Source organism: Poecile atricapillus, chromosome 1 (genome assembly GCF_030490865.1).
Source record: "Poecile atricapillus isolate bPoeAtr1 chromosome 1, bPoeAtr1.hap1, whole genome shotgun sequence".
NCBI lineage: Eukaryota > Metazoa > Chordata > Aves > Passeriformes > Paridae > Poecile > Poecile atricapillus.
This window is the reverse complement of record NC_081249.1, coordinates 159,559,651-159,585,487: the sequence shown is the minus strand read 5'-3', so window position 1 is coordinate 159,585,487 and position 25,837 is coordinate 159,559,651. Positions and strand designations below refer to the sequence as shown.

At 45.1% G+C, this 25,837-nt stretch overlaps 2 protein-coding genes across 5 annotated transcripts; both read left to right on the top strand.

Moving 5' to 3' along the window:
- The first annotated feature begins 1 nt into the window (after position 1).
- TMED8 (transmembrane p24 trafficking protein family member 8) lies at positions 2-15,091 on the top strand. Of its 2 annotated transcripts, XM_058829800.1 has the most exons (7): positions 2-361; positions 1,401-1,479; positions 3,062-3,191; positions 4,098-4,236; positions 4,498-4,797; positions 5,906-6,160; positions 11,216-15,091. In XM_058829800.1, the coding sequence occupies exons 1-6, from the start codon at positions 289-291 to the stop codon at positions 6,121-6,123; spliced, it is 939 nt and encodes a 312-aa protein (XP_058685783.1). In that variant the 5' UTR covers positions 2-288; the 3' UTR covers positions 6,124-6,160; positions 11,216-15,091. The 2 variants fall into 2 exon arrangements, with proteins under 2 accessions (XP_058685783.1, XP_058685782.1); XM_058829799.1 differs by having other exon boundaries at positions 5,906-15,091.
- Positions 15,092-17,226: 2,135 nt separating this feature from the next.
- Positions 17,227-25,769, top strand: LOC131574918 (uncharacterized). 3 transcript variants are annotated; one of them, XM_058829791.1, is made up of 10 exons: positions 17,227-17,808; positions 18,077-18,182; positions 18,684-18,806; positions 19,323-19,560; positions 20,552-20,688; positions 21,353-21,475; positions 22,931-23,130; positions 23,428-23,519; positions 23,827-23,881; positions 24,780-25,769. In XM_058829791.1, coding segments are annotated over exons 1-10 (1,239 nt in total). In that variant the 5' UTR covers positions 17,227-17,644; the 3' UTR covers positions 24,781-25,769. The 3 variants fall into 3 exon arrangements, with proteins under 3 accessions (XP_058685774.1, XP_058685775.1, XP_058685777.1); XM_058829792.1 differs by having other exon boundaries at positions 20,552-20,575; positions 22,014-25,769; XM_058829794.1 differs by lacking the exons at positions 22,931-23,130; positions 23,428-23,519; positions 23,827-23,881; positions 24,780-25,769 and adding an exon at positions 22,014-22,266.
- The last annotated feature ends 68 nt before the right edge of the window (positions 25,770-25,837 follow it).

Genomic DNA, 25,837 nt, shown 5'->3' with positions numbered 1-25,837 from the left:
TTGACAACCAGCACTTCCTGGTGGTGCTCCCCCTTCTCCCTTCCGCCACTCCCTCCCTGCTGTCAGCCTGCAACGCCGTCCGCGCCCCGCGGCTCTGCAGAACTAAATGTTGATTGGCTGCGTTGTCGAGGGGGGAGGCTGAGGGATGAGCACCGCGGCGCCGCCACCTCCCTGCGGCCCGGCTCGCACGCGCTCGCTCGGGAGTTTCCGTCCCCCCCGCTCGGGTGTTTCCGGCCTCCCCGCTCCGGGCCCGCTCGGGTGTTTCCGGCCGCCCGCCGAGCCGTGCCCATGTCGGACGCGCTCTCCGCCGGCTCCCGCCCCGAGCCCCCGGGCGGCGACACCGCGCCCCGGGACCCCGCAGGTACGGACTGGGCAGGGCAGGGGGCAGCCCGGCGGCGCCTCTTTAGCGTTGGCCTTACGGGGAGAGCTTCCTTTACGTGATGGGTTTGCTCGTTTCTGCCGGCGAAGCCGTGTTTCCGGGTGGCAGCTCCGTGCGGTGGCGGTGCGGTGCCCGCTGCGGACAGCAGCGCCCGGGTGCCGCCCGCGGTGCCGGCTGTGCCCGGGCTGGGCGGAGAGGGGCGGGCTGTGGTCTCTGCGCGGCTCGCCTGCTCACCTGCCGCTCGGGAGCCTGGAACTGCAGCAAGAGTTCCTCCCGGTGCGGCAGGCAGAGAGAGGATTGAGGGAGGTTTGTGCGTTCCCCGGTGAGAGAGGCCCCGTATAGCTGGGAGCTGGACTCTGCCGTGGGCTGCGTGCGCCCGGGCTGGAGCTGTCTCCTTCCAGCCCTGACTCCTGAGAACGGCCAGCGGCTCCGAGAGGCATCAGCATCCTGCCAAAGCTGGAACTTGTCCGTGCTCTGTCCACTGCCTTAACGAGGTCGGAGAGCAGGGCTGTGAAGCGCGTACCGCAGTCGTATGGGATCAGAGCTTTGCCTGAGTTCAGGAGACTCGGGGAAGACCAGGAGCCATTTTTATAGACGGTCCTTTAAGCACCGACCTAGGAATTTCCATCTCGTCAATGTCCTCTGTGAACTGCTGCATGATTGTTTTTTCCAGGGCTTTGTCAGCTCGGCTTTACATGATGAAATTTGGCCTTGTTTTGTCCTTCTAAAGCTGGGATTAGTAGTTCCTGAATGAACCCTGCTTCTGAGAATGGCTTTACACCAAAAACATGTGTAGGTTTTTGTTCCCCAGTTCCTAGGGTTGAAGCCATTAAAAATCATTGTTCCGCAAGGTTCTAGATACAGCTCATAACACGAAAAACTGGTTGGCACAGGTCTTTGTTCCACACTCTGTGACCTTGTCAGTGTCTGAGTGCTGCCTGCAGGTTTTTTTTTCCTGTCAGTGTATTATAAACACCAACACTTATTTCACCTTCTCTTCCTATATTTTGTTCGTTGCTAGAAAATGAAGACTCAGCCCAAAAGACAGAGCCTGCAGATCAGCTAGTTGATTCTTTGGAGTCCAGTACTTCGCAGAGCGGGTAGGAAAACCTTTTTGTGTATTGTGGCCCACATGCGTGGCAGTCTGTTTCACTCCTGTGACCTCTTCCGTATGGCAGTTTGTTCTGTGCAGGTAAAAAGAAGGGACTGGAGACTGAATTTTCTGCTTCGGGACAGTGTATACCGGAATCAGTATGGGAGGACCTGTTCTTACAGGCTTCAAGGTTGTTTCAAAGCTTGTGAAATGTAGTTCATGGCTCAGCTATTCAAATCACAGTCATTCAGCTTGAAAGGAACCCTATGCAGTTTTACAATTCATTGTAAGAGCTAGTACATTTTCAGGGGGAAATTTTCTATATCCTATCTGAAGAATACTTTAATAATTGAGCATGCCTACTGTCAGTAGATTTGGTAGAAGCTGGATAAATTCTGTAGTGCCATAGAAATAACAATTTGAAAATAAAAGCCACATTTGCCCTGTTCAAGTCTTCTCTGTGGATGCAGAATGAGTCTTAATTGAGCTGTGTATATTTTATTTTATTTTTAATTATTCCAAACTATACTCCTAGCATGCTTCCTTGCTAATGAGAATATTTCTCATTTCTGAAAGGAGACATTTGAAGAAATACATCTTTTTCCGTTAATGCCGTGTTCTCATGTTTCTGATCCTTTAAAGCAAGGCAGTTGACATTGGTTTTATAGTGCTGTGAGAAGATTTTGATTTTTAAAAGTGCAAATATTTATATTCTTATTTAATACTAGGTTGCTTCTCATAGTAGTTTCACATATGTAATGATAGCATTACAAAGGACACTCTTCTGGCGTATGAGCTTGTTTGGGATTATAAATCTAGCTATAGACAACATGCAGCAATTTTTTTCAATATAATTTAGAAGAAAACCTCAACAGAGAATAAATACCAGAGACATTTCCTTTCTTGCCCATTCTTTTCCTGCTATGTACCATTCGTATTATTTTAGCATGTCCATTTTATTTTGTTACAGTGCAGTACTCAGACCTCTTTGCTTAAGTTATTGTGCTGCCCATTGTATGTCTTACTTCTTGCTTATCTGTGGAGTATATTTGAATATGGCAGAGACACTTGGGTGCCCCCTGTATCTGTTGGGATTGCAGTAGGAAAAGGCATAGTAAAAAAAGCATAATGGGCCACTTAAATAGATGGCATTCTTAGGATGGCTGTCAAAATGGTTCTGAATTCTTTCACTGATCCAGCTGACCTTTGAGGGAGTATGCAGATGCCATGCAGTAGCTGGCATAAAAGAAGTTGTCCTTTCTTGGGCAGAAAAGTTGCTACTGATGTCTGTCCTTAGTGTCCTGTTGGTGAACCAGCGTGCTGTGAGGTGAGTGCAGTGAATCTCTGCTATCTAAAGGACGGTAAATATGGAGTATCCCACTGAAGTTGCTCCCCCTGGCTCACATGGAAGGTAATCATGCAGAGATGGCAGGACTGGGGTGGGCAGGCGTTCTTTGCCCAGTTGGCAGGTGCTGATCACAGAAGCTTGTTCTTGCAGTTTGTTGTAATTTCAGGTCCAGAGCAGTGATTCCTCTGCTGGCTGTGCCCTGGGTGCAAGTGCTGAATTGTATTCCTCTCTTCCTCCAAAGGTCACAGGCTGGGGCACACCTGAGCACGGGCACAACAGAGCACTCGAAGGAAGAAACTGGCACACTGGGGTACCAGAAAGTGGCTGAACTAGAGGAGAAGCTGCCTGACCAAGTCCAGTCTCTCAGAAAGGTAGATGGATGTTTCTTATGTCTGAGAACAAAGAAGTGCAGCAACAGTTCTCCCACCCTACCTACTACTGTGCTTGTCGCTATGGGATTGAGGCTGCAGGGGCTGTGTTAAGATAAAAGTAGTATTAACATAGATTCAGTTACATTTTTTCCTGTGCATTAGTGGGAGATAAACAGTAACAGTCTAATTTCCAAAATCTCTCTTGTGTCTTCTGCTAGTCCTTGCTTCCTTGCTTACTGAGGCTTCAAGGTAATTCTTACCTTCTGCTCTTACCTGTTGCTTCTGGAAATTCCATTCTTGCAGATTTATAGAAGAGGGAACTGAAAAGCCCTTGTTTCTTCTTGTGAGCAGCCAGTTTATTTGCCTTACAGATAGAGTCAGGAAAACCTGTGTAAGTGACACCGAGTTCAGGATCTGTGACTTTGCATAAGAGCAGCCCTAGTGAACCAGATGGACTTCTAACTGGGATGCAGCAATGACAGTTTGATTGTGGCTGTAGTCTAGATGCACACAGAGCTGAAAGGCTCTCCCTAGAGAGATTGTGTGTTGGGAATTCTTTCCAAGAATAATCAGCTAAATCTATAAATTTTTTGTTTTGTTGAGGGGTGACAATTAACTCTGATGCAAGTGCAAAAATGTGCCTGCCCAGGACTCCTGGGGAGGCCAAGGGGAGTGAAATCAGTGAAACTAATGCAGCTTTGACTTCAAAGTTCATTACTTGGTGCAGTGGGGAAAACAATGCTGAGAGGTGTCTCAGAGCTAGCCTACACTAATAATAGAAGCTTCTGCAGGTCTGACTTGGTTTCATAAAGATGCCTGTGTTACTACTGAGTTGTTTCAAATCTAGGCAGAGACTTTTTAACCGGAATGGTCTCTGTGACAATATTTCTTATGTCCTTTGTGCAGGAAGCTGTTCCATTAACCAGCTACCATGTACCTCAGGGAGTAGGGGATATAGTCATGATTCAGTCAGATCACACTGGTGCTGTGGATATCCTTTCAGCTGAGCTGGAGACCGCAGACCTCCTTGGGGAGCAGAGAAAAGGTGAGTCCTAAAGGCAGAGCTGTTGTTTGGGTAACTTTTTAAGTGACTGCCCTTGCTAGAAGAGCAGAGACTGTCCTGGAGATACTTCTAATTCCTGCTGGAAATTTGGGCTCCTGGCTAGTGAGTGGAGAAACTTCACATCTGGGGCTTTTGGGAGCAGGCCCCAGAATGCAGGTCCCGTACCAGAAATAGCTTCACTGTTTTCAGGCAACAGTTAATAGTAAAAAGTCATGTAAGCCTGTGACTTTTCCCTTGTCTCAGCTCAGCCTCCCCCTCTGGCTGCACCCACCATGTGGACCACTGAGAAGATGAAGGAATTCAAAGCCAAGATAGGAAAGGAGAAGAATGGCCGGATGGTGGTGAAGAGAGGCGAGGTGGTGACAGTCCGTGTTCCAACCCATCCTGATGGGAAATGCATTTGCTGGGAGTTTGCTACAGATGACTATGACATTGGGTTTGGAGTCTATTTTGACTGGACCACAGTTACTAGCACTGCCATTACTGTTCAGGTCAGTGAATCCAGTGATGAGGAGGATGAAGAGGAGGACGAGGAAATTGAAGGTTAGTGCAGATCTTATAAAGGTTAATTTGTGTTGCTTATTGCCATGCTGCTGAGAGTATTTGTCAGATGCTATAATTTCCATCTACTTTGTTTAGTCAGCCCGTTTGCTATCTCTACAGCCTTTTGGGCTCTTGGTTAGAGTGATTAGAAAGCATTTGGCCCTTTCTGCTTCAGCATATGTTAATGGCTGTCCTCTCCAAGAGCATTCTTAAAATTGAACACATGGAAAAATAAGATCAGAAGTCACTCAGTCAACTTCTAGCTGATAAAGATGAAAGTCTGAAATTTTAACCTGATTCTTTTTGTTAGACTCTCAGACTGAGAAATGTCTGGTGGTGAGTGGAGGCAAGAAGATTTTGTTTTGGGTATTGTTTTTTGGGGGGTTTTGTTTATTTGTTGTTTTGGTTTTTGTTTGTTTGGTTTTTTCTTTGTTTTTGGTTATTTTTTGGGGGTGGTGGTGTTTGTTGTTGTTTGTTGGGGGGATGGGGAAGTTTGCTTGTTGTTTGTTTTTTTCTTTTTTTCCCCCTGTACATCAGTAGCTCCTTCTGACTGTATTTGAAATGTTTGCTAGCTGTGTCACTGTAATTGGGAAACACACAGTAATGTTGCCTGTTTTGTGGCTTCAGTGTATGTGTGACCAGTGTAGCTTGGGGGTTTGTGTCTGAATTTTGCAGGCCCTGTAAATAGGGGTAGGTTCCTTTATGAGGAATTCTCTTGGAGAAGTGAATTAAGGCCATAAACACTATGAGGTAACAGCAAAGATCTTTCCTGCTTCTCTTTGCTTCAAGTCTGTATGGTAGGACTTGCATGTATAAAAGCAGTGAGGTGTCTCAAAGGTAAGCTAAAAAAGAGAGGAGACTGGGCTGGAGGGCTATCCCATCAGTATTCCCAAGAGAACTGGTTCTTGGTATGACCTTTGTTATGATAAGGGAGACTGGACTTTGTGGGAATTATTTGCAGAAAGGTTGGAGGGGATGCTCTGGATAATGCTATCACAGTTAGCTTTCCATGTAGCTGCAAGTCTGTGTTGCATTCTGGTCCTGTTAGTCTTTCTCTGGGTTATGTAGCGGTTCTGGCCTACTTACTTGTCTCCTCTCTCCCATTCAGGACTGTCCCCTGCAGGTGATGTGGAACGGGGTTCCAAAAGCTATCTGCGGAACCGCTATGGAGAGATCATGCCTGTGTACCGGAGGAACAGCCATCGGGAGGTACAGGCAGGCAGCCATGAGTACCCAGGCGAGGGCATCTACCTGCTGAAATTTGATAACTCGTACTCTCTGCTCCGCAATAAGACTCTGTTCTTTCATGTCTACTACACTGGCTGAAGAGGAGGGAAGGGGCAAGGATGGCAGGCAGGTGATGGTGAGTGTAGCAGGCTGCCACCTAGCCCTGGTACTGCCTGACAGGCACTGCTGTGTGACAGAACCATGGCGCAATTCTGCCAGCTCTTCTTCGGACTTGAACTGGTTCTCCCCACACCCTTCTTCCTTCTTCCCCATTGTCCCAGGGGAGAAAGGTAGTTGTGACTGCCTGGTTGTTCCCAGGCAGCTGCTCTTTCTCCAAAACTTCAGGAGGTCTACTCCATGCAGGCATTGGGCTAGGCCTTCACATCACAGCTGGCAATTGCCCAGAAGCCACATTCAGGTGGTTGTGGTTCTGATCTGTTGTGCTGTTACAAAATGAAGTGAAAATAATCTGTTACTATTTTGTGAATAACTTTTCCAACTCTCCTGCTGCATCTGTGTCACTAGAGGTCAGCTGTTAGCTTCAGTGAGCCAGAAGCACAGCTGGCTTGTCACTTAGCCAGGGTAACCCCATCACCTACCATTGCTACAGCCACCAGCAGTCAGTGCTTCCTTCACTCACACGAGTGGGTGGGAGTGCAGCTGGCCAACAGCACTCTGTGCTGCAGTGACTTGGCAGTACTACAACAGGTGGGCCCCAAATAGCAGTCACAGCTCATGCTTGAACAGGGGGTGGGAGCAGGGTGCACACTTCATAGTCCATAAGAAGGCTTTTCCACAGATTAAGAATTGGATGTTGTATCTGTAGATTGTAGGCATATGTAGATAATTAAAACCTCAGTGATTACCAGAAGTTTTTTTCTGTAATCCAGATGTGAAGCAGAAGATATTACTTAGCACCATGCTGAATGAATACAAAATGGTTGGAATACAACTAATAAATACACAGGAAGTGTTTCTTAGTAGCAGGATGTTGGTTCACTGGTATTGCACCCATATGTAGCAAGGAAAAGGCTCCCAGAGAAATGCAGTTTGTCAGCTGCTATTGCTGTTGAAAAGGTATTGTTAGGAAGTTTCTTGGCATGTTTTGGTGACTAGTGATGGTATCAGTTATCACCTTCTGCTTAAGTAGTGGCTGAGTTGAGCAAGGAAAAGCTAATCCATCAGAGATAAATTTTAAAACATGTTAATTGTTGTTTATTTTAATACTTTTAACTTGAAATAGTTCTCTTTTCTAAGAATACTGCTGTATTTACATTTTGATACCTCTTTGCAGAGACAAAAAATTACTTTCCATGGTGATACTAGAAAAGTTCTGAGTTTTATTTTTAAATTGTCCAGGTAAAGCACCTCTACTTGGTCCATTCCTTCTACTGAGAGGAAATGATGGACAGAATTATTTGGGGTAGTTAAAGCCAAAGATTTTGCTCTCATAGGAGGGCTGTGTATTTCCTATAAAGGGTATATTGTAATGCTGTACAATTTGCTCTATATTCAAGCTTACTTTTAACTATCTCTGCTTACTGATTCACTGCTCCAGAGCACTTACTAGGTCAAAATGGTAAGAGAGAAAGCAGTAGAGCAGCCCAAGCTGTGAGCAGGAGGAGTGGAAATTGGAAGAGCATTGCTTGGAGAACAGTGCTTTTCTGGGCAAGTGGGCAAGGAGCAGAGTTGCTGCTGCTTTGGGCCCTGAGATGGGGAGAAAACCACCTTCCTCAAAAGAGAGAGTGTGTTCACCAGGATGGGGGGGAACTGCAAAGCTCCCTTATTAAAGCAGGTCAAGCACAGGGAGATGAAACAGTAGGGCTTGGTATCTGTCAGAGCAAGATGCTCTTTCAGTTAGCAGCTTGGAGAGGGCTATTCCTTCCTTTAACCTCTCATGGATGAAATGAAGAACCATCCTGTGGCCTTCATACAGCACTTGAATCAGGCCTGAACAATTTAGGTAAGGTGGTTTTTTTTTCATCCTTTGTCTATCAAGTTCCTAGATATTGCTGATGGAGTGACACACTTCACTTCTAACAGAGAAGTAGTAGTGTTTTGTTTGCTGATTAAAAAAAATCAGTTTTCACAACATTTCATAGTTGGTGTGTTGTGTATAGCCTAGGAAATGAGAAGCTGGAGAACAGCACTGCAGATAGGGATCTAGGGGCCCTGGTTGATGACAAGTTGAACATGAGCCAGCAGTGCCCTGGCAGCCAGGAGATCCAACCTGTCCTGGGGTGTATCAGGCACAGCATGGCCAGCTGGGCAAGGGAGGGATTGTCCTCTGCTGCTCTGCACTGGGGCAGCCTCACCTCAAGTGCTGGGGGCAGTTTTCATCACCACAATATAAAAAAGACATTAAGCCATTAAAGACCATCCAAAGGAGAGCCACAAGGATGGTGAAGGGTCTGGAGGGGAAGCCATGTGAGGAGTGGCTGAGGTCACTTGGTCTGTTCAGGCTGGAGGAGAGGAGACTGAGGGGAAACCTCATTGCAGTTACAGCTTCCTTGTGAGGGGCAGGCACTGATCTCTTCAATCTTGAGACCAGTAACAGGACTCAAGGAAATGGCATGAAGCTGAGTCAGAGGAAGTTTAGGTTGGGTATAAGGAAAAAGTTTTTCATTCAGATGGTGGCTGAGCACTGGGACAGGCTCCCCAGGGAAGTTATCACAGCACCCAGACTGACAGAGTTCAAGGAGTGTTCGGACAACACTCTCAGGTGCGTGTTCTGATTGTTGGGGTGTCCTGACACAGGAGCTGGACTCAATGATCATGATGGGTCTCTTCTAACTCAAGGTACTCTGATTCTATGAACCTTTTGTACCAAGTCACTGGAGAACACCCTAAAACTATTTATGATCACACAGAAAACACTGGGCCAATGCCAGAAGAAAAGTTGCACATAAAATACAGAAGTTGGTCATGTCCCAGAGCAGTAAGATCAGCCACATACATGTATGGTCAATGCCAGGGCTCTTCAGTCTGTTCTTCAGCCTCTGGGAAAACTTGGTGGTGTTGAAACTCCATGGTGAAATTTTGCAGGACTGTTGAAGGAAATAAAAATAGGAATTACATTTTTCCTAGAGGTTTCACTAGGTTGTTTCTTACCTTATATTTTATGTTGTTAATTAGGAAAAAATACTTTTGTTCATCACTCAATGCTTGTGAAGGAAGTGTTTTTGTAAAAGTGGGTACAAGCTTAAGTCAATCTGTGAATTCCAAATTGTCACAAGTTTATGGAATTTCACCTAGTTCCATTACCTAAAAGACTGCATCAGGTAAAATCTTACAGTAGAGGATTAGACTAATAATTTTCTTCCCACAGATGATGCAGGAAGTAAAAGATACCAACGACATGGAAACGGCAGGTTTATTTAGTAAATGCTTTAACAACACAAGGCAGTCTCTGAAAATAAGGTCAATGCTAGAATTAACTGTCACAAATTGTCAGGAGATGAGACTATACTTCTTTTCCAGATTCAGTGGGTCTTATGAGAAAGAGGCAAGAAGGTCTGTATCCTTACAAATTATGGTCTCTATCCATCTGATACAGACTGTAACAGCTGATGTGAAAGCAGGAAAATTTGAGGAAGTTCAATAATTTAAATTCAGACAGAAATTCAGAAATTCTCAAAAATCTCTTGGCTCTTCAGGCCTTTAGACTCAGAAGAGTGTTTAAATAATTAGTTCTAAGAAATGAGTTTTTTTCACGTGCTGTTTTATAAAATAAATATTTCATTAAAAGTTTATTGAAATTGTCATTGCTAATAAAATCGGAATTATCGAAACCTCTAGAAACACTCTAAACGCCGTAACAGTTTAATTGTATTTTGCACAACTATTCATACCCATATAGTAAAACAAGTCCTTAAAAAGCTGACAACAAAATCCAGCAGTAGCAGTTGAGTATTATGAAGACACTTCTGCAGCTCAGGCCACCTGAGTTACTCAGCACATTCTGCAATTGACAGTGTCCTTTCATAACAGCTTCTGGTTTAAAGGAGAGTTGAGTTAAAAAAGCAAATCATAAGGAAATATATGTTTGGGGATTTTACTCCCCTACCCTTTTTGAAGTGTTGGTTTGAGAATAATGAAAATTACTGATTAAAAATGTGACAGATTAATGAAGCATCATTCAGATAGCAGGATCAGTCATGTCAGTCAGCTCACACACATACAGTACAAAATACTTGGACAGACAAGGACTGGAAGGCAGGGCTGTGCCAGGAACATCAGAAATGATCATGATGTGGCTGCAATGTATGACTCCTCCAGTACTTATAGATAACAGTACCCCTGTGCCTCATGAAGCACTACATGCAGCAGTAACTGTAGGATGCCTAGTTCTCCTCATATGCTCTAAAGGCTGTTCTCGTGGCTTCCAAACCCATCCCCTCTCCCTCCTCACCAGGTATCCTGCACTCAGGTCAGTGCTGTGAACCAGGTGTAACCCATCTCCAGCACACACAGCCCCACAGGCACAGCACCCCAGCACGTGTAACCTGTCTCCCACACAGCTCTGCAGGTACAGCAGCCTGGTCTAGTTGAAGGTGTGCCTGCCCATGGGAAAGCAGTTGCAACTAGATGATATTCAAGGTCCTTTTCCAATCCAAAACATTCTATGATTTTATGAGTAAATGTGACAATAATTTAACAAGGTATGATGGCAAGGTATACTTAATTGTTTACTGCATAGAGGGCAGGGTCAGACAAAACTGTCAGGGAGACCCTCTGCTGAGTCAGGAGGCTCAGAAAGGACCTCCTTATTTCTTAAACTCCTTGAGAGGAATTTAGGTGTGTCTGGATCCAGACTTAGTCCCAGACTTGGCTAGCAGTTTACGTCTAAAGGATTATGTGCACAGTCAATCCTGTATCTCACTTAGCTCAGATTTCAAGGTTTTGTGTGCTATTTAGCATTTAGTGAGAATTCACTAGCAAGGAATTTCTCAGCCTCAAGAAGTTAACCCTAAGAGGCATCACTAGTCAAGTGGAGATCCTGGGGTACAGCCTACTGCCATGCAAGAGACAGTAACAGGCCTTGGGCTGTCCACTGTTTAGAGTAAGATGGTTGACTTACAGTCATATTTGCACACAGGCAGTATTTTGGGTTTTCTTGTGTGGAACTGGTCCTAAGCTTTTGAGCAAAACTTATGGCCCTTAACTATTGTGTTCTTATCTGTCTTCTCAGAGTCAGTCCTCCTGACCACCACTTGTGGCTGGCTATTGCTTGAGCAGAAGTGGGAGGGGAGAGCACAATGTCCCCTAGGCACTAAGCAGAAGAAGATGGAATAGACCCTTCAGTCTGACCACAGTGTCAGCATTGCCCCACTCAATGATTGCTGTTGGTCCTTGGCTGTGAGATCTGCAGAACCCTATGTGTGTGTGCTGGTTAACATGTTTAGCACCTGTTTGGCACCTCCTTTGCTTTCTAATTAAGATTTCTTTATGTTGAAGGGAACTCTGACTTGTATGTACATGAGATGTTCCAGAATTGATCTTCAGCTGCACAGCTTGTTGCAGGCTAGTGGGTTATCTCCATTTAAAACTATACTGTAGCCTCCCTGTTGCTAGCTTGCAGCTACTACCCTCTTCTGTCTGTTGCTCATAATAAGATTTGAAATACGTTTTGTCATGTTTTAAAAAATTAATAAGGCCTGCCTTACAACCAGTTTTGATCACTTGCTGACACATAGATAGTATGTGCCAGTTTTCAATCCATTAGTTAATGGGTTTTGGTAAGATAAATTGCACTGTAGGTGGCAAACCTATTGTTCAGTTCCCTGCTTTCTGAAGTGTGGACCAATCTTTAATAAGGCTTGGGTCACTCTTTTGGAACTGTGCCCATCTACCTGGTCTCATTGACTTAAGCCCAAAAGCAGCAGTGAATGTGGAATATCATCCCAATGAGTATGTGCCCAGCCTGAAAATGCAGCCTGCCCACAGGCCTGCTGCAGTGGAACTGAAAGCATTTGGTGTGTGTTGTTTCACTGCTTAAGTTTCCCAGAAGTATCTGGTATCTTTTATGAACACAAGATAGTTTAAGGAATATTTAATCTTCAGGAAAGCTTCACAGTTGTGCAGGATAATTCCTCTTTTTTTTTTTTCATTTTCTTGTATTTCCATATGATACAAGTATGTTGTTTCTCAGGTATTCAAATAGCATTTATTATCAAAGTGACAACTTCTTTTTGGAAGGATATGCAGTTTTTAATAATTTTGTGATAAATCAAATAGCTTGGCTGTGTGGCTAGTGATTAACAGCAGCCATTCCCATTCAATATCAAACCCATAGTTGTTTCAAAGAAATAATCTTATTTCACATGTGTAATTTTTTCAGTTTGGTATATTTCCTGGATTTGTATTCAGTCCTGCTAGCTGGCTTAGGCTGTTATGGAAACTCTTCTTTCTTATTTAAATAGACATGTTTGGAATTAGACCTTGGGTCAAGAAAGAAAAATAAAGTTTAAATGCAGTTGCACTTCAGAGAGGGAAATTAATCCTCAGGAAAGGAAAATTTCTTCTTTGTTTCTGTGGAAGGAACATTTCAAATAGGTTTTTAATATATCTTTCCTTTCCCTCTGTCTCTAGAAATTCAGAAAGCTAAATCAAGGAAGAAGCTTCTTTTGCATTTTGGCTTTGCTTCTGTGAAAGCACAAATTGTTTTCCATTTTGTTTTGAATATAATTTAGATCTAAATAAAATCTACCTGTTCAGTCAGAGATACATCCTTTAGCAAAGGACTTGTATAAAAATTACCTTGTATAACTGTTTAGTTACAATAATGGTACTAATCTGTTTGACATTTTTTATGTCAGAGAAGGTAATAAGCTCTCCATTGTTTTCTCTTTTTTGCTTTAGGTGTAATGTAGCAGCAGGAGTTTAAAATTATTGAGAACAGAGTGTTAAAATTGCTCAAATCAAGGACCACTACTGGTACTGCTTACATTTACTCAGACTCTTTGGAGGCCTGTAATACATGTTCTCAGGAAAGGGTACTGGTGTCAGACACAGGCTTCTACCAAATTAATGCTTGGGATTAAATCCATTTAATATGCACAAACAGGTAAGATGAAAATGTGCTAAGAGGAAGAGCTTAGTTGCCTGACTTCAGGTGCTAAGCAAGTCAAGTTACTATGCACTGAATCTAGAAGGCAGCCACATGCCTTTCTTGGTGGCTGTCAGTTTGTCTCCTTGTACCTGTGTGTGCATGTAACCTCCATCTATGGCCAGCAGTGGGTCAGTTATTGTAGTGCTGGACCTGGTGAGATGAATTTGAGGTTAACCTTATTATAGGTCTAGCTGCTAAAAGATTTTGTTGTTCTTTTGGGGAATTAGGGTAGAGAATGAATCCCTAAATGAGTTCACTTTCATCCCCACTGCCTGTACTTTTCCTTCTTGTCTCACTACCCCTATTAAAACCACTCTACAGAGAATTTATCACAAGGTGCCTTAGGAACAAAGAGCATGTCTGAAATAAGAACCATAGGTGTCATTAATACAAGACATTTCTTCTTATTTCTCTGCCCATTTGGGTAGGGGTGGTACTCGCTAAGGTCAGGCAGGGAGAGCCCCTCTGGGCTGTTCCTGGAGATCTAATTGTTCATAGATGGCCTTGTTGCTGTAAGATGAGTGGTACAATGGTATTTGAGTTTCCTGGTGCCATACATTCTTTGCCTTCATATGCTGCTGTCAGATGTCTAGGAACACCAGAGGACTATTCCTTTTGATATGCTGACACTAAACCCAAGGACCAGACGAACATTAGATAGATATTAGAAGAGTGTTTCTTATGGCCTTTCATAATTTTCACTAAAAGGAGTGTTGAAATCCTGACTTGTGAGTGGTGTGTGCTTATGCATATTGAGTGTGGATGAGAGACCAAAGCAACAAACCTTTTTGTTTGGGTTTTTTTTAATATCTACAAGTGTAAAAGAAAAGACTTTTCTCGTATCTGGGAAAATATTGGATATGACAATGTCATGTGGATGAATGATGAATGTCACAACTGGCAGAATGAAGAACTGATTGTGTTAAATACATTGCTAATTAGACTGTGAAAGAAGACAGGAGTTTAGCAAAGTGCTAAGGCATTTATCTAAAGAAGCTGATTTGCAGTAAATACCAATTAAATAAAATTTTAGAAGGTACATAAAATAGCAGAGGTCAAATGTATATTGCAAGGAGGAGAGTTTTCTGGGGGAATAGTCCACATTTGTCTGGAGAGAGTCTCTGGCTACTTACTCTGAAACTTTGGTGCTGTTGCAGCTGAAGGCACATCAGGCCAGGTGGATGGTGGATCTGTGTCCCCTTGACTTTTCTAGTTTCCATTCTGGATTTTACATGTTGCTTTCTCAGAATCGTTGTACATTAAATGTAGCCTTTATTGGAAAAGGAGAAAGGAAGAATTTTCTGAGCCTCAGTGAGGGTTATCTGTTTTAAACCCATCTGGACTGGTGAGTCAAGTCCCTTGGGCAAGAAGCAGGATGCCAGCCACAAAATTCAGAGCTAAGAAGACCTTGACAAGTAATGACCTTGACATTTAGGAGCTGTTTATTTATCATTTGGAAATGATAAATAGCTAGAGATGGCCTCCCTGAAACCTCCGAGATGCCCTGGGAACAGCTCTCCTCAGAGGGAAGCAGGTGCTTTCCACTCACAGCTCCAAGCCATTAGCAACAGGCTTTCAATGGGGAGCACCTTGTAGCTGGTCATACCTTTTTCAAACCTATGTTCTTGTGAACTGTGATGGTTGTTTGTCAGTCCTTATCTATGTGATGTGAATATTTTTGATGTCCTGTGATTTCAAAATTGAGTTCTCAGCGCCAACTGTTTGCTTTTCATGTGCTCATCAGGAGGTGAGTTTTAAATAGAGAAGAGGATACTAAAAAAAAAAAAAAAAAAGTGGCACTGGACTCTTTCTGAAGGGCACGTATGAAGTCTATATTTATAGTGTGCTTGCATTCCTTCTACAATTGGTTTGTATTGTTTATATTTGATGTGTTGTGGTTGATTTGTAGTAATATATTGGAACTTACTCCTTTTAAATAAACTTTTCACTATGCAACCAAGAACTTTGTCTTCTTTCTAAGGCTAGTGAATATCTTGATATAAAAAATTCAACTACAGACCTTCCAACAAAACAAGAATGTAGTTAGCAAAGAAAGATGCAAATACACAAAATATACTTCACAATGTGCAGGAGATTCTGATGCAAATGGATAGGGAAATGCTCTGTTGTCAGCTCGTGATAATGGTTCCAGCCACAAAATCTTTTGTGTGTTAAAATGACTTGCTGGAATATTTTTATGAGATTGTACTGAATGCTTGAGGAATTGGAGAGGAACAAGCAAGTAGCCAAGCTCATATAATGGGCATAGGCAGAGTTTGAATACCCTCCAGTTCTTCATACTGCTACTTGTCACCTCCATTTGCAGAGAGCCCCTAGATCCTTTGTAACTTCAGCTTTCAATCTGGAGGATTTAAAAACATCTCTTCAGTTACCAGATACTCATTAAATTGTCTAGAGAAAAGTGCCCTTCACAGCTCCTCCCAGCTGCTTTGCCCATCAGCTTTATCATACTACAAAGGCTCTACTTACATGTCCTGAAAGAAGCACTTGCTGGCCAAAATGAGGAATGATGCCTGTCCTAGGAATCATCTTTTCTCACGTATCTTATTTTAACTTTGGTAGGACAAGTGCTGCCGAGTTTCAATTCTCTGTTCTAGTCTGATGTTCCCTTGGAGCACTTTTATAAATTAATTGATGGGCAGGAACAATCATAAACCAAGCTGATCCAAAGAATAGATGATTCTGCCAAGTTAAAGATGTTTCATTGCAATTTAAGACCACCAAAGAGAAACAGTGCTACAGCTACTTTATTTTCATTGCACTCAAGATACATCCTTGTGCTTGGCTCAGACCTAGGGCCAAGAGGAAAACTAAGAAAAACTGTGGGGATGCAGGGAAGTGAGGCAAAATTTCACATTAGTTCTTCCCATCCACCTCCACTCTGCCACTCCCTTTCCCCCATCTGTAACTTTTGTGGATGGGCTGCAGCAGAAACGCTCTGATCATGAGTTACTCTGTGAAGGTCTTGCAGCAGGCTTTGTTGCCTGTGCCAGGGAAGTGGCTCTTCCCTGTTTCAGGTGAATAGGGAGAATATTGTACTTTGGCTGCTGAAGTCCTGTCACTGCTTTTAGTAGTGTTTGATTATCAACAGCAGTTTTAAGTTTAGCAGAGCTACTCATTGTTATACAGGTGGTATCAGTTACCCGGTGGAGCCTCTGTAGTAACACACATATACCCACATGTAATTACTGTTTAAGGAGTATCTGCCACCATCCTGCCTTCAATATGAGCCCTGACTGCAGAGTAAGAGAAGCAAGGTTCACACCTGCTCTTTTTCATGAAGGCTACAAGAAATGTGTATGCTGATTTAGGAACTGGCAAACAAATTATCTCTCTCTAGAAAACATCATGTGGCTTGGGCTCAAGAAATGGTGAACGTCTGGAACACAAGCCCTTTGAGGAGTGGCTGAGGGAGCTGGGGTTGTTTAGGCTGGAGAAAAGGAGGCTCAGGGGAGATCTTATCACTCTCTATGACTGCCTGCAAGGAGACTGTAGCCAGGTTCGAATTGGCCTCTTCTCCCAGGCAGCCAGTGACAGGACAAGAAGGCATAGTCTCAAGCTATGCCAGGGCATTAGAAGGAATTTCTTCACAGAAAGGGTGATTATATACTGGAATGGACTGCCTGGGGAGGTGATGGATTCAGCATCCCTGGAGGTGTTTAAGGAAAGACTGTATGTGTAGTGCCTATGTCTAGTTGACACGGTGGAGTTCAGTTATTGGCTGCTCTCGATGATCTCAGAGGTCTTTTCCAACTAAATTAATTCTGTGATTTTGTAGAGGCTGATTTGGTACGAAGGCACGGCTGGTCCCAGCTTCGGAAGGCCTCAGCAACCGGCCCTACTCCCCCCTACCTCCCCCCGGCTTAGCAGAACTGCCGCCGGCACTGCCGCTAATGGGGCCGGCCGCGCTGAGGGCAGGGCGGGCCCCGCGGGCCGCTCCGCAGCTGTGGGGCCGGGCCGGGGAATGGCGGGGCCGCCCCCCTGCGCCGCGGGGCTTTAATGGCGGCACTGGCGGTGCCGCCGTGCTCTTCGCCATGCTGCGCTCACGCCGCCGGGGTTGGCCGGGGCCTCCGGGCAGCGCCCGGCAGGGCGGCCTTGCCTTCTACGTGCTCTGGGCTCTGCGGGAGCCGCCGCGGCGGCTCGGCAGGTGCGGCCCGGCCCCGGCCTTGCGCGGAGGCGGCCGGTCCCTGTTGGGGCTGGGCTCCCCGCGGGCCGGAGCACCTGCATGCCATGCCTTGGCCACTCTGGAAATGCCGCTGCCCGAGCGGCTGCGCTGCTCCTGCCTCTGGCGGTTCTCCCTTCCCACCGGTTATTTCCTTCCCGGCATCCTTACACGGTTTCGTCTTTAAATGACACAAGCCCTCTCCTTTCACCCTTCCCTGGCATAAACGTGTTTTCAGGAGTCGTCATATATTTTCCCACCTTTTATTTTACTCCTTGATTACTATCTCTTGTTTTTTTCCCTCCCCTGGCAGCCAGTCCAGCCAGATGGGTTTCCAGGCTTGGCTGCCACTGCCATTGCCAAAGCAGCTGGTGGTGTTCGGGCTGGGAGACTGGAGCTGTTACTCTCCAGACACGAGCATCGCAGTGGATGTGCTGGTGTCCCCAGATGTCGCGCCACAGCGGGTCGGCACGCTGGAGCCCAGCCGCAGGTTACAGCAGGAGCTGCCGGGGTGTCAGGAGGGGCATATTGGAAAAGCTTTTTGATCTCTGGTGCTGCCTGATCTGCTGCTGTTCTACAAAAGCTGCTCAGGCCCATTGGTCCTCCACCATGGTGTTTCCCTCTAGTGATGATTCTTTTTGGCTGCTTTCGGGGTTAGATCTCTTTTGGCTTTGGGCTGTTATCATCTAGTATGGGAGCAGGAATTTTGTCCTGGTCAGTGTCACTTGTGGGCTGAAAAGCCATGGTCCCTTGTGCAGATCTCTGGTGTGGGAAGATGACTGGAGAACAGATATTTTCATGGCCTCATTGAAAGAGATGGACAAAGGCAACCCTGTGAGGCTTGTCCTGACTGTCAGTGGACAGGTAAAATAATTGACTCTCCTATTTTCCTGTCTAGGGTCCCAAATGTTGTTACTTCTCAGGCCCAGAACCTCTTCTCCCTGCTCTCCTTTTCCTTCTATGCTACTCTGAGCTGACAAACATGAATCTGTTAATGCACGTCTGTGATTAGCCTGAAACCTCTGTGATGTTCCAGGCCTGTCCTCTGAACACAGTTTTGCCAGAACACCCTGTGTGTTGCAGGAGATAGGCAGCAGACAGCTGTTCACTTTCAGTTCCACTCTCTCCTGAACTTTGGTACTTAAATAGTTGTACCTTGAGCTGAAGCAAATGGATTTAGGATCTTGCTAAAAAAAGGCATCTGGCTTTCCTTTTCCTAGTTTGTTTTGTTGGTGTGGGGGATGAAAGGCATCTTATTCCATTGCAGGGAATCTGTCCCTCACAAAACATACTTTTGCTCATCCTTTGTGTGGAGGGAGGCTAGCACACTTACGGCCTTTTATTCTGTCGCTGTTTCTGTTGCAGCTGCTCCGAGGTGTCTCCAGCAGTACACCTGCCCGTTCCTTTCTTGTACCAGAGACCACCCAGTCACCAGTACTCCCAGCAGATGATAGGCCACTTGGTCAGGACCTGGAGGATCCTACTGGGGTATGTGTATTTTGGAGTCATCTTCTTGTTATTTCACTTTTTTCTTAGTATCTTCTTCCTCACCAGTAGCCATTCAGTTGACGTCTAGCTGAAACATTTGCTGCCATTTTTTCAGTGGAGATATGGCTAAACAAATTCTGGAGCCAAAGTTTCTGTTGTGCTGAAGCAAGATATATTCTCCATTGAAATGCCTTTTTAAATGTTGGATATACTAGTTCTCGATGGGATGGTCAACTAACCCCCTTCATTCCTAGTACAGATAGCCTTTTTGCCCTTCCATGTTCTAGCTGTGCCCAGCAGCTGGCAGTCTGAAAGCTGCCCACATCACACAGCAGCAGATAGATGCATTGCTCTGCATCTGTTTGGCAGCTGATATTGATGGCATGTTGGCTCTTAAAACTCAATGGGATGATGAGCTTAACAACAGTTACCACATCTCTGACCCAGTAAGATGCAATTCACAGTAGCCTCAGGTGTCTTTCTTCAGGGCTGATTTGACTGGGACTTATGTCACAGGTTAAGAGTCAGAGCTCAGAGGTGGCTGCCAGAGCATCCAGGCCTGTGAAGAAGAACATCCAACCACCACTGAGGACTGTGGTGGTACCCTGTGCCCTGAAGTCACCAGATGGAAAGGTGGAATCCAGTGAGGCCTGGAGGAAGAGTCCTAACCAAGGACCACCAAGAGTCCACTCCAAAAAGCCCAGAAAAGTTTTATTTGAACCCACAGCATCTGAGAAAGATCTTGATGAAGAAGGTAACTCTGGTAGCTTCCAACTTTATTTTACAGGTCTTGTCTGAATTGATCTGTCAATGCTGCTGGGCTGCACCTTCTCAGTCCATTTCTCTATGTATCTTCAAGGCATGATGGGCTTGTATGTTTGGCATTGAAATACTAAGAATGGTCTTTATTCCTGGGTCAGCTGCTTGATGAGTTTTTGTCTGCTGGGAAAAGGCCAGAAATGGAACATGGGATATTCTTAGTGTCACCACTTTTTACTGTGACATAATGCCTATCTTTTCATCCAAGTATAAGTGTTTTCTAAATTAAGACAAATATTGTTAACCTTGTTTTAGAAAAGAATAAATTGAGGCACAAGAAAATTACCTACTGTGATGTTCTGTAAGCTGCATTACTCTGTTTGTACCCCTAATAACAGCATACCACTTGGTCCATAGAAGACATTGGTTATTATTACAGTATAGAGAATATGAAAAGGAATATATATATTAGTATAATTGTACTGACTTTTGAGTACTAAGAAGGTAACTGCCAAGGGATTTGGAGACAAAGCCTTAGGCTTCTGGAGTGGGAATTCTAAGTCAGCTCCAGAGTGTGACCAAGTTTATGTGTAAAAGTTTGTCAGTAACTTAGTGGTCCCCATAATAAATTACTTACTGGGACTTGGCTTGCTTGTAATAAAGGCAAACATAGCTCCATCATAAAGATTTTTCTGCTGCAGGCAGTGTGAGCAGGGAAACGAACTTCCATCAGAGGGGTAAAATGCAATGGCAACAGCATTTGGCAGTCAGAGGAAGTGTACCCTGCTCCTAATATCTTCTGCATTTCTTCTCATGAGACTTAGTTCATGATTCTTAGTCTTGCACCTTGTTTGTTGAAATGAGGTAGCTTTGTGCTGGAGGTTGGAGAAAGAAAGGTCAAAGGGCTCTTATACAGTGGAGCTGATCACTTTCCAAAGTATATCTGCTGGCTGCTTTATGAGGCCATCTCTGTGTTCCTTCTGCAGATCTGGCAGTGAAGGAGTTGCAAGGTGAGGATTTGGTTCCTAGATCCTGGTTTGTCTTTTCAGTCATTCAGTGGTGGTATTCCTTCCCTTCAACATCAGAATGCTTCATCCTGTATCTCCCCAGTGATCAAGAACAAGTAGGTTGTGTGTGTATATACTGTTCCTTCTCGTGCAATTGCCATCAGTGCTTCCAGTACTGTCAGGCTCTCAAATATGTTTCTTTAGCCCCTCTGAATCTCAGGCACACCTCTGGCTACATAGCTCTTTGAGGAAAAAAGGTAAGATATGAAATAGACTTTGACTAAAAAGTATTTTTTTAGCTTGCTCAGCCAACTGCAAGGGCTTGGGAGGGGGAAGGGAGGAGGAACAGAGCAGTACAAGGAATACCTCTGGAAGCAGCTCCAGGCTTCTGATTATTCTATCTTAGGCACTGACAAGCTGTCCCTGGGTAGCCCTCCCTCACGAGGAGTAGTATGGGGCAGGTAGCACAAGTGGGATATCACTTTTGGAGATGGGTTAGTAAATAGGGGACGTCCAGGCCTGTCTGAAGTGGCAGCTTGGATGGATCCAGCTACTCCTTGCTCCTGAGGTCTCTCTAAGTACAGCAATTATTCCCCCAAGCCAACTGAAAGTATTGCTCAGGGAGGTATGTCTTTTTCCCCTGCAGAGGGAAGGCACATGGGGCCCTTGCCTTACCATTTCCCCCCTCTGAGCATTCAGGTGGCTTGTTCTCCCCAGCAGGGAAGGGGGCTGAGGGTGTCTTGTTTGACTGCTCACAGGCCTGTGCTCTTCCCTTCCCAGGCAGTCCCAGCCCTCGATGGTGCCATGCCATGTGCCTCAGTGACCTGGGGACAGCTGTTCTCATTGGTGGAGAAGGTGTCAATCAACAGTCCTGCAGGGATGCTTTCTGGAAGCTGGAAACTGGTGGGTACTATAGGGTTGTCAAAAACAATGGGGACAGTGGGACTTGAGGATGGCTGATGGAGATGGGAGGGGATACTTGGGCATCTCTGTGCAGATGGATGGGACAGCAAAGGCGTCACACCTGGTATGTCTCGAGGCTGAGCTGACAGCATAAAGCACCTTGTGAGGCTCTGGGATTGTACTTGAGAGCCCTCTAGGAGCTAAGGTACAAGTTCTGGAAAGAGATGGAATTTTAAGGGGTAAAAGCAACAGTGGAGTTTGCAGTCTGTGTGTGTTGACTGGTGGGGAAGTTTGAGATACAATTCCTGTGCCTTGTGTCTTTCTGCGCCTCATTGGTCTTCTCTTTCACCTTGCTATTCCCCATCATTCCTTACAGAAACAATTCTGTATGAGTTCCCTCTAGCCCTGAATCAAAGGAGAGGAGGAGACAAAGGGAGCAAGGTTTTGCGTAAAGATTTTATGGCATATTCTTTAAATTCTAGAGAAATCAAGAGTATTTTTGAATTCCCACACCATGTGTCTGCTGTTGCTCCCACAGACAGTGATTCATGGCTTCCAGTGGGTTTCCAGCTACAGAATACCATGCCATCATGCTTACATGGTCACACAGCTACCTATGACCCTGACACCAAGCGTATCTACATCTTTGGGGGCATAAGGGAGGACAAAGACTACAGCAGCATGTACATTCTGGACACAGTCACCTGGAAATGGCTCCTTGTGGCTGTGAGTACTGCATCTCTTCCAAGACAAAAGTGCAGGAGAGGTGGCAGGTTCTGTCTGAATGTGGCAGTCAATGTGCCCATTTCCTTAGTCCAATAGTCTTGGTCCATTGTTGCTGTAGCTTGTCTGAGATGTATAGTTGGGTTTGACAGGTATTAGGAGGCTGTGTTGAAAAGCCACATGCTGAACAGAAACCAGGTGCTGTGCCTACAAGGAATGAAGCAATGTGAACAAATGGTTGCTGCAGAGGGCTGTGCCTGACCAAGCTCAAGGGTGGGACATACTCTACAAGCAGTGGAAGAAAGTGGCCTCTCATTTTATATGGTGCCATTGAGAGCTGCACCAGATGCTGAGGTAAAGAGACAGTCTTCTCAAATCAGGAACTGCCCTGAGCACAGCAGAATTCTGAGCCTTGTCAGCATGGGACATGTCTCTTTCCTGGTAAAGCACAAAGAACCTTTTACAGGGTAAGCCTGGATGAGATCTTTCTGTTCCCTGACATCTTCTGAGGAAGGTGTGGGAGGCTGATTTCCTTTTCTTATGAGAGCATTCTGGTGGTATAAAGCATGCCAAGAACATACTGTCTGCCTGTGTAGCAAAGATCTGGCTGGGAAGCCAATAAAGTGAAAATTGAGACTTGTCAAACTCACTGCAGGATGTGGGCCCCTTTCCTATGGGTCATGCAGCAAATAATGCACTTCTTGTAACAAATATATATTGAACTTTTTCTAGGCAAAAGGGAGGATACCAGTGCTCACCTACCACAGCGCAACTATCTACCACAAGGAGCTCTTTGTTTTTGGAGGAACTTTCCCTAGAAAGGCATCACTGGCAGTTGCACCCTGCAGCAATGTGCTCTATGTCTTCAATCCAGAGCATGAAATTTGGTATCAGCCCATTTCAGAAGGGGAGAAACCTCTACCTAGGCTTGGGTGAGAGTGCTCTAATTCCAGCTATCAAAAAATAGTGCAGAAAACCTCTGCTTACATTCCCTCCCACACCAGTGTGATTTTCTAAGTATTAGGCGATTATTTTCCAGCATGTACTCCTTAAGACAGGGCTGTGTGTAGAGCAATGGGATTCTCAGTACCTCCTGTTGTGAATGCTGATGGGATTCTGTCTGAGGTGTAGACTGAAGCTATGGCAGCACAGTAGAAGAGGCCAAGGCTAAACCAGAAGTTTGAGAACTTGCTGAAGATGTTTTATTCGTTTGCTTGCTCTCTGCCCAGGCATTCAGCTACTCTATTGAAAAACAAGCTGCTGATTTTTGGGGGTCGGAGGACTTCTCTCTACCTCAGTGACATGCACATTCTGGATCTGGGTAAGAAAGTCTGTGCCATGTGTCTGCCTTGGGAAGGTCTATTCCAAGACAGGGAGTGAGGTGTGCTCAATGGGAAAATAGCAATAACATTATACAAATTCCTGACTAGACAATGGAGATGAAAAACTATGGCTTAAAGAAAAGCCCTTTCTGGGGCAATAAGGGAGGGGATGAAGAAAAAACAATGGCTTTTTTTTGGCAAGAAGTTGGGTAATAAAGAAGACAGGTTGTCGATGTGGCAGAGCTTTTGTCTAGTTATGAGGCTGAGGTTTTTTGACATTTCACCTGCCTTTTCTTGGTCTGTCAGGTTTCATGGAGTACACACCAGTCCCTTTGCTGGCAGGACAGCCTTCTGCACGTTGGTAAGATTCTATTGCAGACCCAGGAGCTGTCTTCTGTCACTTCTCTTTGAAGCCAGATTTAAACAGTGCTTGTGATCAGACCCAGCTGCATATCTCTGTCCCACTAGTCAAAATACATGGATCTTCTCTCTGCTGTGGGGCCAGGAATTCCTGTGCTGTCCTTGATGGTGCCAGTATGGTGTTGGGGGATATTCTTTTGCCTCCCTGGAAATGTCTTTCAGGTTAGGCTAAGTCTTCTGCCCTGTGCTAGTAAATTGTATGGCCTGCTGTTTGGTCTTCACAGTGTGTGGAGAGGTAATGTGCCACACAGAGGAATAAATTCCTGTACCAGGACTATGCTGTTCCTAAAGGGACAGAATTGCTCACTGTAACAATGATCTAAATGCAGAGCCCAGCTAGCCTGCTCTCACCCCACAGAGCAAAGCATAGGAGTTTTGATAGCTCCTTCTGAGATAATAAGTTCCTCTTCAGGCCTGATTGTGGCCTGACCTGCAGAGGCAAACTCCTCTTTTAGGGTTATTCTGAAAATCAGGGCAGAGAGAAGCAGAAATCAACTTTCTTCCTGGAGCTTAAGCCCCCATCCCTGCCCATTCCTGAGGCCATCCAAGCAGGTTTTGTTGTAGTCACCTTTTGACTTTGCTTTGGTCACAGTTTTCATGCAGCTCTGGCTGTGTCGGACCAGAAGGTTCTGATCAGCGGAGGCTGCAATGCCAGAGGAGCCTTCCATGATGCCTTTGTTTTCCACCTAGGTGAGTGACTCTCCTGCAAATACGGCTTTTGATAGCTTAAGGTGACTCTGGGGCTGCAGTGATTTTTGAACACCTAGTCTAGTCCATTTGTGTCATCCCTTTGCACTAGGAATGGGCTTGTCAGTATTGATATCCCCTTTCCATTTCAGATACTCTTTCATGGAGCACAGTGATCCACCACGACCTCTGCTCTGTTCCCCGAGCTGGCCACACATTGCTTGACCTGACTCCTGCCCACTTGATGGATATGGACAAGGACAAGAAAGAGGAGCAGAACCTGCATAAGGTGTTGGTCTTTGGGGGCTCCAACTGTGCTGGGACCTTTTATAACAGCACAGTCAAGATCCAGCTGGACCTAGGATAATGCATGATTCTCAGAATGAGCCTGAACAGCAAGGCTCTTCACCAGCCTAAATACAGATATGGATGGCAATAAATGAGTCCAAGCAACATGGCAGTACAGGTATCTGTATGTAGTTGCATGCCACCTTGGTACAAGTGATTGTGGGTTTTTAAAGTCTGAAGGCCATGGGTATTGTTTTCCTAGGGTACCTGATATACAGTATATTGGTTCAGGTGCCAAAGCATTCGGTGGGATCTGAGCTGAGCCTGCACAAGCACACAGACACAAGGTTATGGGTTCCCCTTTTGCCCTACAGATTTTTAGCTGGAATTCCCAGGGCACTTTCAGGTTTGAAGGTGACTTAGGTGTTTGGTTTCATTTGGGATGAATAGAATGGTATTTACTGCTGCTATCTGTCCTCAGAGTAATAGGTACAGGCATGATTCTGGTTTGGAGGAAATCTGGGGTGGGATTCCCTTGGGCAACAGTCTGCAGCTGAAGGCTAGGAAAACACCTAGAGTGATATCTGAGGAAAGGAAAAAGAAGAGAATCATTTTCAGTGTAGGGGAGAGAGTTGGTTGTGCCTTGCTGTCACAATCACCTAGCTTTTCTCTAGGCAGACTTTTTATAAATTCTGTGCTCTGGTTATTGCAAGGGGTCACAGAGTTGCTGACTTGGCTCTTTCAAGACCCAAGAAGGGTTAAGCTATCTTCCATCAGAGACTAGATCTTATTGTTTATATCCATGGATGACTGTGCTGTGGCTCTGAGTCAGCTCCAAGGATAAGCACACTGTGTACGCTGATTCCCTGATGCTCTTTCTGTAGATGGTAGAAAGAAGTAGCCCCTGTGGGGAATACAGAAT